At 55.5% G+C, this 18,810-nt stretch overlaps 1 protein-coding gene across 1 annotated transcript in view; it reads right to left on the bottom strand.

Annotated features, from left to right (window-relative positions):
- Positions 1 to 18,810, bottom strand: part of INSRR (insulin receptor related receptor) — a 74,952-nt gene that overhangs the window by 18,177 nt on the left and 37,965 nt on the right. The window contains 10 exon segments of the mRNA XM_060261303.1: positions 849 to 1,147; positions 2,920 to 2,961; positions 4,167 to 4,350; positions 4,464 to 4,631; positions 6,855 to 7,093; positions 7,938 to 8,064; positions 8,289 to 8,503; positions 8,732 to 8,876; positions 11,588 to 11,730; positions 15,597 to 15,909. Coding sequence (XP_060117286.1) covers positions 849 to 1,147; positions 2,920 to 2,961; positions 4,167 to 4,350; positions 4,464 to 4,631; positions 6,855 to 7,093; positions 7,938 to 8,064; positions 8,289 to 8,503; positions 8,732 to 8,876; positions 11,588 to 11,730; positions 15,597 to 15,909 — 1,875 coding nt within the window.

Genomic DNA, 18,810 nt, shown 5'->3' with positions numbered 1-18,810 from the left:
ATTATCTTGTAAACCTCTATCATATCACCCCGCAGTCGACGTTTCTCCAAGCTAAAGAGTCCCAAGCGTTTCAACCTTTCTTCATAGGGAAGGTGTTCCAGCCCTTTAATCATTTTAGTTGCCCTTTTCTGAACTTTCTCCAATGCTATAATATCCTTTTTGAGGTGCGGCGACCAGAACTGCACACAGTACTCCAAATGAGACCGCACCATCGATTTATACAGGGGTATTATGATTCATTATGATACCTTAGAGCACGCTACTGCAAGAGGGGAGTCCAGGGAAAGGGAAGGCACACAGTTGGCAAGGGTGCCAATCCTCCAGGGGTCTCCCAAAGAAGGACTTGGGTCTCTGCCATAACCAGGTGCTGGGTGGGCAGAGACCTTGAGGCCAGGCCTCAGAACTGGCAGGAAGGGGGATTGGGTTCCTGTTCTTCTCGGTCAGGAACCCCTAAATTGAGCAGGTGGTGGCAGCGTGCCCTAGTGGTGGGAAGATAAGCCCCCTCCAGGAGTTGGCAACTCAAAAGGGAGCTGACGGGACCGGGTCTGAAGGCAGAATCGGGCTGGTTCCATCACAGAACACATTATGGAATATGAACTGCTGCCCAAATACTTCACATTCAAAGACTTAGCCTCTCGTGTAACTTTGGCACCTTGGAGACTAACACATTTTATTGTAGCTTAAGCTTTTGAGCAAAACAATGGCTCTGTATGTCAGATGCATGCAAGCAAAGTAATGCAAATAAGTAATCTGCCCCCGGTTGTCGGGGGGAGGGGGGGGGGCGACATCTCCATGGCTTTGGGTGAAGCGGCCAGCTGGCCCAGCCTGGGGGCTCCTGTGGTGCTTACGTTCCGGCATGGTCCTGGCGAAGACAAAGGTGGCTGCGCTGCAGCCCACGGTCTGCGCGGCATGGTTGCAGGCGTGGATGTCGATGCGGTACTCTGTGAAGTGGCGCAGGTGAGAAATGACGGTCCGATCTCGAACCACTTTGTCTTCAAAGATGCGGAACTCTGTCTCGGCTTTTGAGTCAGCCCCCGTGCGGTTCAGGCTGGCCGCGTTCCCGAGGGTCTCTGGAGAGGACGTGTTGGGGAAGACCTGGCCAAGGGTGGTCATCAGGGCCGAGGTGTCCCGGCGCCTCTTGGGGATCCTGCAAGGAAAAAGGCAAGGAGGTCCAGGAAGCCGAAGACGGGCCAAGCCTGACCTCTTGCCTTCCAAAATGACCCCTTGAGGGCCACCCACCCACCCACCAGAAAGACAACACGCGCATGGCACGGGCACTGGTGGGAGGACTCAGCCCCTTGCCCCAGGGGGTGGCGGGTGCCCCCACACTGTGATGTATGTGGACTCAAGGGAAGACTTTGGGGTTTCCGCCTGGCTCACTGGAGCCATATGGACTGAGCTTGGGGACTTGGGAACAAAGGGCTGTAGGATTCAAACCCCCACAGGCCAGGACCAATCACAAGCCCCGCCAGTTTGAATGACCCAATAACGTGCTTGCGCAGGAACCCAGAGATGTATATAAGTTCGGCCCATGGGCCCCAACGCCAGTCTTGTAATGTGACCTTTCACTATGTGATTCCTATTCAAGAGCTTGTTATCCCTCACTCCGAGACTCCGCCATGCAGAGAACCCACTATATTATAGTGCCGATGAAGGTGGGATCCAGATGAGCGAGGTCCAGGGCACCCTGGCACCGCCAAGTGCACGAGCTCCAGCGCCACCTTGCGACTGGCACTGCCGCATAGCCCGATCATGCCCGCCGCGTCCGGATCACAAAACTCCATTCCGGAGTTCGACATGGCACAGCCTGAGGCCTGGGTCAAAAGACTCATGTACCACCTCGTGGCACAGCGAATCAAGGATGATGAACACGAAATCAAGAAGGCCATCCTGCTGAGCAACTGTGGCATCGCCACACTGCAGCTAGCGGAGGGTCTGGTCACGCCAGAGACGCTCGAGGCGTCTTCCTTTGACAAGATCATCAAGGCTCTGACCGGCCATTTCGTCCCGAAGCCTACTCTCCTTTCCCGGAAGCTAAGGGAGAACCTGCTCGTGAAGTTCACTCAGGGATGGGAAGGCACATCGGGAAACTGCAACAGAATCAAAGCTGACCTTGGAGAAGGCGCTACAAATAGCCACCGCTGCCGAGGATGTGCACAAAGAGAAAGCCCGCCTGCCAGGGACCAGCACCCACCAGCTGCGACCGGCCGCAGAATCAGACGATTCAGATGGGGACGACACCCTCAAGCTGCATCAAAAGCCTAGGCCGTGAGCAACAGAATCGACCACCCCCAAGACCTGCGCCAGCTGTGGGGAGCCACACGAGCGACGCACAAGCAAGTTCAGGAGCACGACCTGCCATACATGTGAGAAGGCCGGGCACAAAGCTCGGGCGTGCCGGTCGGTGGCGCTGTGCCAAGGAAACCCTCCTCGCCAACAGAATGACACAAGGCCAGCACTCGGCCTCTGCCGACAGAGGAAGCAGAAAGCAGGGCCGACCCTCAAGCCAGCAGAGGAAGCAGAAAGGAGCCTGCCAACTGAAGACACACTTTGTGCATCCAAGGAAGCAGGAGCTGGGCCCCAAAACACAAACAGATTGGTCTCTGAACAGCCCCGGCTCCTGGCTATCAGCACAAGAGAGGACAAGCCCTGTAACTGGCACCAGTTACAGGCAGGGATGATTTAACTGGGGGGGGGGGAGGAGAGGAGGCAAGGGCTAAGTCTCCCCCTCTCACCTGCTCTCAGCCCCTTCTGCTGCCTGAAGAGCCCCTTGGTGCCCCTGTCCCTGGAGAGACTGCCAAGTGGAGGAGGGAACAGAGCTCAGGTGCCTGGGGGGCGGGGGGGGGGCTGAGGGACACTGCAGAAAGCAAACTCTACCCTTCCTCTCCTCTGCAGCAGCAGAACACAAAAGCCACTTACCTGTAATAGGTCTTATTCACAGAGGTTACTTTCCAGGGAGGCCTGGGGAAAGAGGGAACAGGACATAAGACCGTAAGAAGAGCCCTGCTGGACTGTCTCATAGAATCATAGGAGAGTTGGAAGGGACTTCCAGGGATATCTAGTCTAACCCCCTGCACAATGCAGGAAACTCACCAATATCCCCCCAGTCCCCACTAAGTTCATACCTCCCCCTCCCAAGTTCTGCCCAAATTCACAGGATCCAGATTGCTGTCAGATGGCCATCTAGCCTCTGCTTTAAAACCTCCAAGGAAGGAGAGCCCACCACCTCCCAAGGAGGAAGCCTGTTCCACTGAGGAACTGCTCTAATGGTCAGGAAGTTCTTCCTAACGGTAACAGGATCTAAACCACATTTTACCAACTTGTCAACAAGGACAGTATGTGGAACCTTCTCAAAAACCTTCCTGAAATCAAGATAAACGACGTCTACAGCATTCCCCTGATCCAGCAAAGCAGCAAGAACTCAAAAATGATGGCCAGAGGCTCAGAAATTATGTCCATGAGTTCTTTTATTACCCTTGGGTGCCGTTCATCTGTGGACTTTGTTTCATTTAAAGAAACTTAGGCTGATTCCGCGCTCACCTTGGTCCAGGGCAGGCTTCCATTTCCGCGTGGAGCAAGCTGGCGATTTCACACGAGTTGCTCCATGCCACCATTTTGCATGGGGCAAACCCATGATTTGGCCCGCCACAGTGTAAACCTGTTAGTTCAGGTTTACACTGTGGCGGAGCAAATTGTGGGTTTGCAACCGCACAAAATGGCGGCACGGAGCAACTGATGCGAAATCGCCAGCTTGCTGCACGTGGACACGGAAGCCTGCCCTGGACCAAGGTGAGTGCGGAATCAGCCTCGGTGTTTATGTCCTACCCCTGTGCTGATCCGAGGCTGCAACCCCCTTCCCTCATCACATGTGCTGTTTTTGCCATGTTGAGCACCGTTTCCCTCGAAGAGAAGACTGAGGAAAAGCAGGAATTGAGCAGTTCCGCCCTCTCTTCATCACCTGTTACAACTTCACTTCCTGTCCTCGCGAGAGGCCTACCATGTCCTTGCTCTTTTTCTTCCTCTGAACATAAGAAAATGGCAGCCGGGGGGCGGGGCTGTTTCTGCTGGGATTTGAGTTTTGTTGGCTGTCAGGTGGAGGGGCTCTGCTCAAGAGATCCTCCCCAGAGGGGAGCCCAGGTGTGGCCCAAGGCCCCGAATCCCCTCACCTGGGCATGATGATGGAGTTGTGCAGGAAGTTCTCAAACCTCTTCTGGAAAGATTCTGGCATCAAGGGGGGCTGCCCCACAGGGCTGTGGCAGGGACAGCAGTGCTCCTCCTCAGACCCCTTCAGGCCCTCGCTGTCATCTGTGTCAAAGCGGGTGTCTGCGCTGCTGGTCGGCAACCGGAGGCCTGTGCCCCAGAAAGAGAGAGAAGGAGGCTGAGGCAGCTCCTGCCTGGAATCGGGGTGGGGCCCCCAAAGCCTCCAGAGGTGCCTCCTTCCCCCCCCCACCCCGCTTACTCACCCTTGTGGCAATAGTCGTTGATGTACAGCTCAGCATCTTCCACCAGCTGCTGCCACAAAACCAAGTAGTAGGTCAGGTTGCCATTGGGGTGGGTGGGGGGCTTCCATCGCACAATGAGGTGAGAAGAGGAGTTGGACATGGAGATGACATCCCGGGGCACGGTGGGTGCTGCAAAGCAGGGGAGGGAGGGGGGGTTACAAGATGGCCAGCATGAGCCGGCAGGTGGGGCCAGCCTCCTCCCTCTCCTCAGATGAAGACCCAGAGGGCAGAAAGGGAGAGGAGGAGGGCGCCCATGCCCAGGGGAAGATGAAGATATTGGATTTATGTCCCGCCCTCCACTCCAAATCTCAGAGTGGCTCACAATCTCCATCCCCTTCCTCCCCCACAACAGACACCCTGTGAGGCAGATGAAGATATTGGATTTATATCCCACCCTCCACTCCGAAGAGTCTCAGAGCAGCTCACAATCTCCTTTCCCTTCCTCCCCCACAACAGACACCCTGTGAGGTAGATGAAGATATTGGATTTATATCCCGCCCTCCACTCCGAAGAGTCTCAGAGCGGCTCACAATCTCCTTTACCTTCCTCCCCCACAACAGACACTCTGTGAGGTAGATGAAGATATTGGATTTATATCCCGCCCTCCACTCCGAAGAGTCTCAGAGCGGCTCACAATCTCCTTTCCCTTCCTCCCCCACAACAGACACCCTGTGAGGTGGGTGGGTCTGAGAGGGCTCCCACAGCAGCTTCCCTTTCAAGGACAACTCCGCGAGAGCTACAGCTAACCCAAGGCCATTCCAGCAGCTGCAAGGGGAGGAGGGGGGAATCAAACCCGGTTCTCTCAGATAAGAGAGCTCTGGCTGACCCAACGCCATTCCAGCAGGTGCAAGTGGAGGAGTGGAGAATCAAACCCGGTTCTCCCAGATAAGAGCTCTGGCTGACCCAAGGCCATTCCAGCAGGTGCAAGTGGAGGAGTGGGGAATCAAACCCGGTTCTCTCAGATAAGAGAGCTCTGGCTGACCCAAGGCCATTCCAGCAGGTGCAAGTGGAGGAGGGGGGAATCAAACCTGGTTCTCCCAGATAAGAGAGCTCTGGCTGACCTAAGGCCATCCCAGCAGCTGCAAGTGGAGGAGTGGGGAATCAAACCCGGTTCTCCCAGATAAGAGAGCTTTGGCTGACCCAAGGCCATCCCAGCAGCTGCAAGTGGAGGAGTGGGGAATCAAACCCAGTTCTCCCAGATAAGAGAGCTCTGGCTGATCCAAGGCCATTGCAGCAGCTGCAAGTGGAGGAGTGGGGAATCAAACCCGGTTCACCCAGATAAGAGAGCTCTGGCTGATCCAAGGCCATTCCAGCAGCTGCAAGTGGAGGAGTGGGGGATCAAACCCGGTTCTCCCAGATAAGAGAGCTCTGGCTGATCCAAGGCCATTGCAGCAGCTGCAAGTGGAGGAGTGGGGAATCAAACCCGGTTCTCCCAGATAAGAGAGCTCTGGCTGATCCAAGGCCATTCCAGCAGCTGCAAGTGGAGGAGTGGGGGATCAAACCCGGTTCTCCCAGATAAGAGAGCTCTGGCTGATCCAAGGCCATTCCAGCAGCTGCAAGTGGAGGAGTGGGGGATCAAACCCGGTTCTCCCAGACAAGAGAGCTCTGGCTGATCCAAGGCCATTCCAGCAGCTGCAAGTGGAGGAGTGGGGAATCCAAACCGCTTCTCCCAGATCGGAGTCCGCGCACGTCACCGCTACACCAGCCTGGCTCTCCGAGAGGGCGGCAGGGCTTCTGGAGAGGGTGGAGGGCTGGGATCTCCCACCCTGGGCAGAGATGCAGCCACCAGGGCCAGCTAAAACCCCGTGGAGGACCCTGGGCAGTCAAAAACCTTGGGGGCCCCCTTGCAAATTATCTCCGAGTTGGAGCTGCTGCCTGCGGCCCCCACTGCAGCCTGCAGGCCCCTTCTCAAAAGCCCCTTTGCCAGAGCTGTGGGGGAGAGGTGGAGAGGCAAGCTTGGCCATGACGCACGCATCGACTGCACCCGGCAGCTCAGTTGCTGGGAGGGCTGCAAGCAGGGGGGGGGGACTGGGGAGAGAAGATGGCCTGGGGGCCCATAGGCCAGTGCCTACTTGGCCTAATTGTTAATGCGGCCCTGGCAGCCCCCCCTCCAGCCCTCCCTGCCCCGCTGCTCTGCTGCCCCCGCCTCCAGGGTTGCCTCAGGAGAGCCCAGGCCTCGCTCTGCTCTGCGGGAGGACTGCCAGGGGCAGAAAAGGTCATTCTTTTTTGGGGGGGGGGGATTCAGAGGTAGCTGATCTCTGTTCGCTGCAGGCGGGGTGGGGTGGGGGGCAGAAGCCCCAGGCCCTGCGGCTCTTCCGTTCACCTCCTCTGCAGGGGCTGCCCCCCCCGTACCTGCAGGTAGAGTGCGTATGTATGCCACCTCGCTCTGGGCCCCATAGTTGCGCCCTTCTTCGGCAGTGGTGAGGGTGATGGCGCGCACAAAGAGGGCGTACTGGGTCCAGGGCTTGAGGGCCTGCAGCACCACCCCCGGCTCCTGGTCGCTGCTGAGCGGCAGGTCCACGTCCACCACGTTCCAGCTGTTGGCCTCACAGGCCTCCTGGCCCACGTATTCCGTCACGTTCTGGAAAGGTCTGCGGGGAGGGAGGGAAGGAGGGACCCAGCCGGGCAGTCAGCGCTTCAGGGCCAGGCTGGGCAGTGCAGACACCAGAAACGTCCAGCTCTGAGCAGCCGGGCGGTCAGCGACAGCTGGCATCTCTGCCCCGGGGCCACCCAGGTCCCCTGGAGGAGCACACCGGCCAAGCCCCACCCCCAACCCCGAAAGCCAGAGCTTGGCAGCTGCTGCCCCTTTGAGCACTATCCAAATACCTTCCCTCAAAATGAAAGCCCTGCCCAGGTGGCCCAACGCAGGGCCAGGCAGCTGCAGCGGGGGGGGGGGGGTGCAACCCCTTGCTCACGAGGGCTGCCAACCTCCAGGGGGTGGCTGGAGATCTCCCGGGATTACAGCTGATGTCCAGGTGAGGTGACAGAGCTCAGGCCCCCTGGAGGAACGGCCTCTTCGGATGATTACTGTTTTATTGCTTTTGCATGCTCAGACTGCTCAGATGAAAGGTTGGCTCCATTTGTTAATTTGACTATTCTGTCATTGAATCTTAAACTTGCATTGCAAACCACGCCCTACCAGATAATTTCACTATTCTGTCCTTGGATCTTAAATTTGTACCAGTTTGCATTCTGAGCCACTGCCTACCAGCTCTGTGTGGCTTTGCTCACTGGACCCGACTCCTCGTCTGATGAAGCGGGCTTCGAGAGCACACGGAAGCTTCCCTTCTGACCCTATTTTGTTCTCCTACTTCAGCCCAACACGGCTGCTGCCTACTTGGAGCTGTCCCCTGAAGCCCCTCCCCTCCCCAAACCCCAAATCTCCAGAGGTGTGCGGAGGGGCTGCGAGATTGCCCCACTCTGTGCAGGACTTACGACTCCTTGTAGTAGACGATGAAGCTCAGGAGGTCTCGGTACTCGGGCGGCTGGTAGCGCTCCCATTTGAGGCTGATGCGGTCAGACTCGGTGAGGTTGGACACGAAGCGCAGGGTCTGGGTCTTACCTGGAGGAGGGGGAGGGGGTGCAGCAGCTGCTGAGAGAGCTCCAAATAGAGCCCTCTTTCCTGACAGGCGCCTTGGGAAAGGCCTGCCGTGTTCCCCTCTGGCTGCCCGCAGAGGGGCCCCGCCAGTAGGAAGTCTCCTGCTCCGGCCTTTCCCCCTCCCCACCCCGCAAGGCTGCCCCAGCCCGGAGCTGTGCTGGGAGAGGGGAGGGGGGGGAGGCTCTCACAGGATGCTCTGTCGCCATTGGTGCGGGGGTTGATCTCGGCCTTGTTCTGCCTGCCCTTCGTGCCGCTGATCTCCTCCATGCGGTAGATCTCGGGTAGGCACAGCTTGGGGTTGAACGCAAAGTACATCTTGCCCACGGGGATGGCGAGGCTGTGGTGGCTCCAGTCCCACAGCTGCTGCAGGTTGGGGTTGTCCAAAACGTAGAGGGTGTAATTGCTGAGGACAAAGCCAAGGGCAAAGGTGACCCCCGGCTCTGCGGAGGGGGCAGGAGGCCAGCCCAGGGCACACTGCAGACAGAGAGAGAGAGAGAGCCCTCCCCCCCAAGAGCTCCGTGCTGCATCTGGAGGGGCCCGTTTGGGGATCTGCATCAGGGTCAGGTGTGGCCAAGGAGCCTGCCCAAACACCCGCTCCCCTCCACCCCACCCCACCCCCGGCCAGGCTCACCCGTCCACCATGGAGTCTCCCCGGATGAGCCGGAGGTTCTTGAAGAAGGCCAAGGAGATGAGGGCGAAGGAGTGCTTGATCTTCAGGAAGCCTGTGATGGTCTCAATCAGGCCCAGGCTGCCCTGCAGTTCTGAGGCCAGGTTCTCTGCAAGGGACGAGGGACCGTCCGTGAGCCTGACGGAGCAGGGAGCTTCTCTCCCCACCCACCCCCATGGCTTGAGGCGGGAAGACCAGTTTTCCACTTAGCTTCTCTTTGCGATGGTTGGCCCAGAGTTCTCCGGGGTTAAGCCCAAGAGGCCATTGCAAACAGCCTGGCTAAAAAAGGCTCTAAGCTGGAGGGAGAGGCCATAAAACATCCCGTAGGGCAACTGAAAAGGCAACCTGAGAAGACGGAGGGTGTGCTAAGAAGGTTGCCCTGTGCATAACCCTCTCTTCACCCTTGGCAGGGTTCACGAGGGGGGGCGTGTAGAGGATGGGTGCCCCTTAGGAGAGCAGCACCAGCTTTTCAGCTCTACGCTTTCACTGTGGCATCTCTGCCTTGCTCGTATGCTTATTGATAAATGCTTCTTTTTTTCTGAAATGGCAGCCATTGGGTCTCCACACCCATCACTTGGCTCATGTGGACCAAAGAACACAAGAGAAGCCAGGAGCCCCAGCTGGATGAAGAATGCCTCTGACAAGTGAGGCTGCAAGACTCCCCCCCCCCCCCCCCGTGCCTCCCAGACTCCATCAAGGAGGGTCTGGAACTTGAGTAGCACGGGGGTCCCTCCAGCAGGGCCTCCTTGGTCTTGGCACCTGCCCAATGTTTTTCAAAAGTGGGTGATGCTGCGGGGAGGGGGCTTTTGCCAGCAGGGCTCCTGATTGGCTGCTGGAGAGTTTTAAAAGTTGCCCATAGCACTGCAGGACTGGAGGTACGAAACTGCTTTTAAACAAAATGTTCGTTTTAAAAGGCAACCTGTTAAACAGGGATTCTGCCTAAAATGCTGAAGAGATTCCATTAGAGTTATGCCTGACCTCCCTCCCAGACATCTTGTGACTGGCTCCACCCCTTTGGGTGTTGCCCAAAGATGGCTGCACGCTCAGAGAGTTTGGGCACTCTGATAGGAAGCAGAGAGTCAGTATAAATGGGCAGTCTTCGCAGTGGAGGACGGTAAGCAGTGGGGTGCCGCAGGGCTTGGTACTGGGTCCCATGCTCTTTAACTTGTTCATAAATGATTTAGAGTTGGGAGTGAGCAGTGAAGTGGCCAAGTTTGCGGATGACACTAAATTGTTCAGGGTGGTGAGAACCAGAGAGGATTGTGTGGAACTCCAAAGAGATCTGTTGAGGCTGGGTGAGTGGGCGTCAACGTGGCAGATGCAGTTCAATGTGGCCAAGTGCAAAGTAATGCACATTGGGGCCAAGAATCCCAGCTACAAATACAAGTTGATGGGGTGTGAAGTGGCAGAGACTGACCAAGAGAGAGATCTTGGGGTCGTGGTAGATAACTCACTGAAAATGTCAAGACAGTGTGCGTCTGCAATAAAAAAGGCCAACGCCATGCTGGGAATTATTAGGAAGGGAATTGAAAACAAATCAGCCAGTATCATAATGCCCCTGTATAAATCGATGGTGCGGTCTCATTTGGAGTACTGTGTGCAGTTCTGGTCGCCACACCTCAAAAAGGTTATTATAGCATTGGAGAAAGTCCAGAGAAGGGCAACTAGAATGATTAAAGGGCTGGAGCACTTTCCCTATGAAGAAAGGTTGAAACGCTTGGGACTCTTTAGCTTGGAGAAACGTCGACTGCGGGGTGACATGATAGAGGTTTACAAGATAATGCATGGGATGGAGAAAGTAGAGAAAGAAGTACTTTTCTCCCTTTCTCACAATACAAGAACTCGTGGGCATTCGATGAAATTGCTGAGCAGAAAGGTTAAAACGGATAAAAGGAAGTACTTCTTCACCCAAAGGGTGATTAACATGTGGAATTCACTGCCACAGGAGGTGGTGGCGGCCACAAGTATAGCCACCTTCAAGAAGGGTTTAGATAAATATATGGAGCACAGGTCCATCAGTGGCTATTAGCCACAGTGTATGTGTGTATATAAAATTTTTTGCCACTGTGTGACACAGAGTGTTGGACTTGATGGGCCGTTGGCCTGATCCAACATGGCTTCTCTTATGTTCTTATGTTCTTATAGCAAGCCATCAGGCTGCAATTCTAGCCATAGCCTGCTGGTGGCAGCAGAGAGTTCTACAGAACCTATGTTTTGAAGGGTCCGGTGGAGAAACGAGAAGAGGCCAGAAGAGGCCGTCAACGGGCCCTAATTGTGGCCATCCAGCTGCAGAGGACTGAGGCCGCCTGAGTCCATCCCCCAATCTGTCTGGCCCAGACAAAGAGCCGGAGGGGTCATTTCGCCACAGCCTTGAATTCTTGGCAGGCTGGGGCTTGTTTTGGTGGAGGGAGGGAGCAAGGAAGGAGGGAAGAAGAAGGGAGGGAGGAAGAAGGGGGGAATGAGGGGGGAAGGAAGGAGGGAGGGGGAAAGGAAAGAAGCAAGGAAGGGAAGGAAGGAAGGAGGGAGGAAAGCGAGGGAGGGAGGAAGGGAAGAAAGGGAGGGAGGAAGAAGGGGGAATGAGGGGGGAAGGAAAGAAGGGAGGGAGCAAGGAAGGAGGGAGGGGGGAAGGAAAGAAGCAAGGAAGGGAAGGAAGGAGGGAGGAAAGCAAGGGAGGGAGAAAGGAGGGGGGAAGGAAGGGAGGGAGGGAGGGAGGGGGAAAGGGAGGGAGGAGGGAGGGAGGGAGGATTGGGCTGCACAGAGCCCTGGTCCTTTGGGGAGGAGGGCCAGGCAGGCACCCACCTGCAGTCCAGAGAGACTCACCTCCCCGGCGGATGTTGATGATCAGGTTGCCCTCAATCAGGGTGCAGCCGGAGAGGTCCTTCGCTGCCCTCGTGGAGTCCACAGTCTTGGTGCCCACTTTGCACTCCTTTGGGCACAGCCCCTCACACCTGTGGCAGACGATGCTGAAGGCGAGGGAGGGGGGAGAATTATGAGGCAGGGACCTGCCTGGGAGAGGCAGAAGGAAGCTGGCTAGCTGTGTGTGTGTGTGTGGGGGGGGACTCTCTGGGCTCAACTGCACAAACTTTTCTCTCACCTTGTCTTTGGGTGGCCATCCCTCATGAAGAAATTTTTGCTTTGACTCCAACCCTGTTTTTTGCCTGGAGATCCCCGTGAGGTTGAGCCCAGAGCCACACAGAGTTCCAGCTTGTGCCTCTCCCCACCCTCCAAGACAGACAACCCAACCCAGAGCAAGCCCTGGCAGGATTCTGGGCAGGCGTGGGCAGCATGGACCCTGGGAAATTGGGGGTGGGGGCAACCCGCCAGGACTCTGGTTTGTGGTGTTTTCCGATCAGAATGCGAGCTGTCCCAGGACATGCCTTCAGCATCAGCCTAGCAGAATATTAGCTGCTCTTCTTCTTCTTCTTTTTCTGAAGGGGCTTTCATTTATTTTATTTATTTGGTCAATTTATATTCTGCCCTTTCCCATGCGGGTTCAGGGAGGATCACAGTCACGGTAAAATAGTTAAATACAACAATAACTTAATAATATACGAATAAAACATAACTGAAAAAATATACACAGGTGGGCAGGCACATCTTTCAGTTTTCCAGCTCATTGTAGGTTTTAGCCCATTGTGAGGGAGGGCAATAGATGGTGCAGACAGTAGAAGGAGACGACGCTTGAAAACAGAAGAGCCTGTATCATAACACCCCTGTCATAAATCGATGGTGCGGCCTCATTTGGAATACTGAGTACAATTCTGGTCGCCCCTCTCAAAAGGGATATTACCACATTGGAAAAGATGCAGAAAAGGGCAACTAGAATGATGCAAGGGTTGGAACACTTTCCCTATGAAGAAAGGTTGCAGAAGTTGGGGCTCTTTAGTCTGGGGAAATGACGACTGAGGGGTGACATCAGAGAGGATTACAAAGCTCTGCAGGAGATGGAGAAGGCAGAGGGAGCAGGGCTTCTCTTTCTCACAGTACAAGAACTCCTTGTGGGCACTGCTCTTAGGACAGCTACATTTTGGAAGAGCTCCAGGCCCCACCTGGACATTGGCAACCCTGGATGGCTGCCTGTGCTGGTATCTGCTGGGAGTCCTCCTCCTTCGTTCCCTTCTTCCTGACTCTCTGCGGGGGGGGGGGGGCAGACTTGGCTCTGGAAAGAGGCTCAGGCGTGTGGCTCCTACAACCTCCCTGCCCACAGCAGCCCTTCCAAGACGGCAGTCAGGAATGCCAGGATTTGCACCCACAACAGCAGGTCTCCCTCTTCTTCCTGAGCTGCAGCGAGGGCTGCTTTACACTGGGGCTGTTGTGAGATCCCATGGGGGGGGGGGGGGAGTCGCCAGATGCTGGGAGTGGCTCTCGGGAGGAGGCCAGGGTCAGATATCATCCCCACACTGGCCCAGCAGGAAGTACGTGCCGCTGAGTCCTGAATACTGCAGAGGCTGCAAGGCTCCAGAGATAAGCAGTATTAAAATAAATATTTCGGAAGCTGACATGGTTTAGAGAGCCTCAGAGGAAAGGCTTTTAGTTATGCCTATGTGCATCTCTTGACAGAGATATTAATCGAAAGGGGAAACATAACGATCAAAATTCCGTCGAGAACATACTTTATGCACAGTTGGAGAATATATTTTTATCACCTTTGAGTGTTGTATAAGTCTTTACCTATTCCTTGGAAGCCTGGGACTGTAATGGAACTTGGTGGTTTGGTTTATGTTATTCTGAACTGTATTTATTGGCAACAGTGTGTGTATTTTGAATTTTTCTCATAAGTAATACTAGTGTTTTGTGTATTATTTATGCATTGGAGATATTTAGTACATTGTTTTCATTATACAATAAGAGCCCCGTGGCGCAGAGTGGTAAAGCTACAGTACTGCAGTCGGAGCCCTCTGCTCACAGTCACAACCTGAGTTCGATTCCAGCAGAAGCTGGTTCAGGTAGCTGGCTCCAGGTTGACTCAGCCTTCCATCCTTCCAAGGTCGCTAAAATGAGTACCCAGCTTGCTGGGGTGAAAGGGTAGATGACTGTGGGGAAGGCAATTGCAAACCACTCTGTAAAAAGTCTGCTGTGAAAACGTTGTGAAAGCAGCGTCACCCCAGAGTCGGAAACGACTGGTGCTTGCACAGGGGACCTTTCCTTTCATTATACAAGGGAGATATTTGGTGTTTTCTGGTTGTTTGGTCTTTCTCCCCGTCCATTTTGTCATTATCCCTCCACTGGTGGCGCTTAGCAGCTGGACTTCCGCTTCTCAACAGAATTGAGTGGGTGCAGGCGGAAGACTGTAGAGAACCTTTGCTCTGCACAAAATCCCACGCGAGGCTGCTCGGTGGCACCCCGGAGAGATGGCATCTCCAGCTCGGGAGGCCTGTTTCTGACAGGCGCAATTCAAAAGGTTGTCTCTGACCTATAAACTCTTAGATGGGGCTGAAATGGCTCTTTGCCCACAGTTTGTGTAAAAGAACACTCCCTCACACACACACACACACACTGCCTAATGCACCCTGCAGGCTCTTTGCAGGTGGAGGTTCCTGTGTTCACTTGCAAAGGACCGCTAAAGTGCATTGAAAGTGGAATATTCAGTGTGTGTGGAAGGACAGTCACAACTGCATTCATGCTCTGAGGCTCAACAGAACCACCTGGGCGAGCAAGACTGCCGTCAGGTCTCTGCAGCTCACCTGGGGATGGAGGAAAGCCTTGAGAGCAAACAGTGCCACCTTGCGGCCTCAGGACTCATCAGCAACAGGCTGCCACAAATGTCCTTGAGGGGGAAGGAGGGGGGGTGGTTTGTCTGCAGCTCTCAAGGATCAGGTGTGCCCCCTCTCTATGCCCCCACCCCCTTGAACTGCAGCAGCTGTTGAGGAGTGCCCCCCAGCCTCTGAGCCCGCCTCCGTTTCCACCATCAGCTAGGAGAGAATTAACCCTCCTGGGAGACTCATGCTCAGCCTCTCTGTGCTGGGACCAGCTCTCTCTCTCTCACACACACACACCCCTCGGAGTAGCCCACATCCAGGTGGGGTTTGCAAGGCCAAACAGGGAGGGGGAGGAAGCCCCACTGCCCTTAGCCTGGGGTCCACCTCCAGGTGGAGGCTGAGATCCCCCACTGTCACAACTGACCTCCAGGCAAGAGACAGCAGTGGCCACTGTGGAAGTCGGGGTGACTCTATTGGGGTGTTTGGCCCCCTGAATCCTTCCCCCTGAGCCTCCGCCTCCAAGATCTCCAGGTCTTTCCCAGCCCTCGGCTGCCTTCTTGGCAAGGCTCTCAGAGGGGTCGCAGCCCACCCTGTTGTCTTGTGGGCATGTAGCAGCAACAAAGCTCCTGGTTGGACCCTGCATCCAACCCAGGATTGAACACCTGGCTTTTCTGTCACTTCGCTTCATGCTTGCCCCCCCTCCCCCCACACCTGCAAAGGAGCAGCCATCTCTTTAAAAATGTTTGACATGTAAGCCACTCTGAGCCCGCCTTGCAGGATAGAGTGGGGTATAAATCGCAAATTAAAGTTAAATTATGCTTTTATTGCAGCTGCTTTAAAGACATTGTACCTCCCGCAGACCCCTGCAGTAGCAAGGACTCCTCGGCAATCCACAAATTGAATGAAGAGGAGGAGGAGGAGGTGGTGACGGAGGAGGGGGAGGAGGAGAAGGGGAGGAGGAGGAGGAGGAGAAGGGGGAGGAGGAGGGGGAGGAGAAGAAGGGGAGGGGGAGGAAGAGGAAGTGGTGGGGGAGGAGGAGGAGGTGGTGAAGGAGGAGGGGGAGGTGGTGGTGGAGGGGGAGAAGGAGGTTGTGAAGGAGGAGGGGGAGGAGGAGGCCGGAGGTCACTTACCTGCTCTCCTTCCTCTGGTAGCCAGAGGGGCACTCTGAGAGGCACTGCTTCTGGTGGATGACGAACTGGGAGGATTCCCGGGGGTTCTCGGAGACCTTGCGCAGACTGGCACAGTGCTCGGCCGTCACACAGCGCCACCTCTCATACTGGAAGGTGCGGTCTGGGCAGGTGCGCAGGCAGAGGCCATTGAAGTAGAAGTGGCGGCAGGTGACACAGGCCTGGTTGTCCCAGGGCCGGCTGCAACTTCCCAGGCACTCCGGGTGGCAGCACTCGCCGGAGCTGGTGCAGGCGACTCCTTCTTGGCAGGGGCACACTGAGGAAGAGGGCAGAGTGAGGAGGAGGCCTCACCCCCCCCCCTGCACACACACAGAGCGGGTTCATTCCTTCACCCCACAGCTACCCCCTCCCCCCGCTGCCCTTTGGCCCCTGTGTGCTTCACTCATGATGATGCACAAACACATTCACAGATGAGCAGGCACTGACTTAGAACCATGGAGCTGGAAGGGATCTCCACGGTCATCTAGTCCAACCCTCTGCACAATGCAGGAAACTCACAAACCCCTCCCCCTAAATTCACAGGATCCTCATTGCTGTCAGATGACCATCTAGCCTCTGTTGAAAAACCTCCAAGGAAGGAGAGCCCACCACCTCCCAAGGAGGAAGCCTGTTCCACTGAGGAACCGCTCTTAACAGTCATAGAATCACAGAGTTGGAAGGGATCTCCAGAGTCATCTAGTCCAACCCCCTACACAATGCAGGAAACTCACAGACACCTCCCCCTAAATTCACAGGATCCTCATTGCTGTCAGATGGCCATCTAGTCTCTGTTGAAAAACCTCCAAGGAAGGAGAGCCCACCACCTCCCAAAGAGGAACCCTTTTTCACTGAGGAACCACTCTTAACAGTCATAGAATCATAGAGTTGGAAGGGACCTCCAGGGTCATCTAGTCCAACCCCCTGAACAAGGCAGGAAACTCACAAAGACCTCCCCCTAAATTCACAGGAACCTCATTGCTGTCAGATGGCCATTTAGCCTCTGTTGAAAAACCTCCAAGGAAGGACAGCCCACCACCTCCCTCGGAGGAAGTCTGTTCCACTGAGGAACCGCTCTAACGGTCAGGAAGTTCTTCCTAACGTTGAACCGGAAACTCTTTTGAGAGCCAGTTTGGTGTAGTGGTTAAGTGTGCGGACTCTTATCTGGGAGAACCGGGTTTGATTCCCCACTCCTTCACTTGCAACTGCTGGAATAGCCTTGGGTTAGCCATAGCTCTGGCAGAGGTTGTCCTTGAAAGGGCAGCTGCTGTGAGAGCCCTCTCCAACCCCACCCACCTCACAGGGTGTCTGTTGTGGGGGAGGAAGGTAAAGGAGATTGTGAGCCGCTCTGAGACTCTTTGGAGTGGAGGGCGGGATATAAATCCAATATCTTCTTCTTCTTCTTCTTCTTCTTCTTCTTCTTCTTCTTCTTCTTCTTCTTCTTCTTCTTCTTCTTCTTCTTCTTCTTCTTCTTCTTCTTCTTCTTCTTCTTCTTCTTCTTCTTCATTTCAACCCATTGGTTCTGGTCCTACCTTCTGGGGCCACAGAAAACAATTCCACACCATCCTCTAGATGACAGCCCTTCAAGTACTTGAAGATGGTGATCCTATCACCTCTCAGCCGCCTCCTCTCCAGGCTAAACATCCCCAGCTCCTTCAACCTTTCCTCATAGGACTTGGAGGGATAAGTGAAAGGCAGCTCACCCACCCCCCGCACTCAGCTTGCTTTCTGTGGGAAATCCAGCAACCCACCCACCCCATTGAAGCACCGTGGCCTCCAGCTTCATGCTTTCGGCTGGAAGGTCAAGGGAGAGCTGTTGCTAACTTGATCTTTCCATACAAAAACTGCCAATCTCTGCTCAGGAAAAAAACTCAGTGGATCTAAGGCATTCAACATGGCAGCCAGAGCCCTCATGGCACCTCCCCTTGCATCCACCAAGTGTGTTAGAAAGCGAGCAGGGGTAGATGGAGGTTGAATTTAAGAGCAAAAGAAACTCAGAAGAGCCCTGCTGGTCAGACAAGTGAGGGCCATCTAGTCCAGCCCCCTGTTTCACACAGTGGCCAACCAGTTCCTCTGGAGGGCCAGCAACAGGGCAGAGAGGCCGAGGCCTTCCCCTGAGAAGAACATCAGGAGAGCCTTACTGAGTCAGACCAGAGAGGGTACATCTAGTCCAGCCTCCTGTCTCACATAGTGGGCAGCCAGTTCCTCTGGAGGGCCAACAACAGGGCAGGGAGGCCAAGGCCTTCCCCTGAGAAGAACATCAGGAGAGCCCTGCTGGGTCAGACCAGTGAGGGTCCGTCTTGTCCAGCCTCCTGTCTCACACAGTGGGCAGCCAGTTCCTCTGGAGGGCCAACAACAAGGCAGAGAGAACGAGGCCTTTCCCTGAGAAGAACATCAGGAGCGCCTTACTGGGTCAGACCATCTAGTCCAGCCTCCTGTCTCACATAGTGGGCAGCCAGTTCCTCTGGAGGGCCAACAACAGGGCAGAGAGGACAAGGCCTTCCCCTGAGAAGAACATCAGAAGAGCCCTGCTGGGTCAGACCAGTGAGGGTCCATCTAGTGCAGCCTCCTGTCTCACACAGAGACCAGCTAGTTCCTCTGGAGGGCCAACAACAGGGCAAAGAGGCTGAGGCCTTCCCCTGAGAAGAACATCAGAAGAGCCCTGCTGGATAAGACCAGTGATTCTCCATCTAGACCAGCCTCCTGTCCCACTCAGTGGCCAGCCAGTTTTTCTGGAGGGCCAACAACAGGGCAGAGAGGCCGAGGCCTTCCCCTGAGAAGAACCTCTGAAGAGCCCTGCTGGGTCAGACCAGGGAAGGTCCATCTATTCCAGCCTCCTGTCTCACACAGTGGCCAGCCAGTTCCTCTGGAGGGCCAACAACAGGGCAGAGAGGCCAAGGCCTTCCCCTGAGAAGAACACCAGAAGAGCCCTGCTGGATCAGACCAGGGAGGGTCCATTTGTCCAGTCTCCTGTCTCACACAGTGGCCAGCCAGTTTTTCTGGAGGGCCAACAACAGGGCAGAGAGGCTGAGGCCTTCCCCTGAGAAGAGCATCAGAAGAGCCCTGCTGGGTCAGACCAGGGAGGGTCCATCTAGTCCAGCCTCCTGTCTCACACAGAGGCCAGCCAGTTCCTCTGGAGGGCCAACAACGGGGCAGAGAGGCTGAGGCCTTCCCCTGAGAA

This window comes from Heteronotia binoei, chromosome 1, assembly GCF_032191835.1.
Source record: "Heteronotia binoei isolate CCM8104 ecotype False Entrance Well chromosome 1, APGP_CSIRO_Hbin_v1, whole genome shotgun sequence".
Taxonomy (NCBI): Eukaryota; Metazoa; Chordata; class Lepidosauria; order Squamata; family Gekkonidae; genus Heteronotia; species Heteronotia binoei.
The sequence above is the reverse complement of the archived record's forward strand: the minus strand, read 5'-3'. Positions and strand labels throughout refer to the sequence as shown.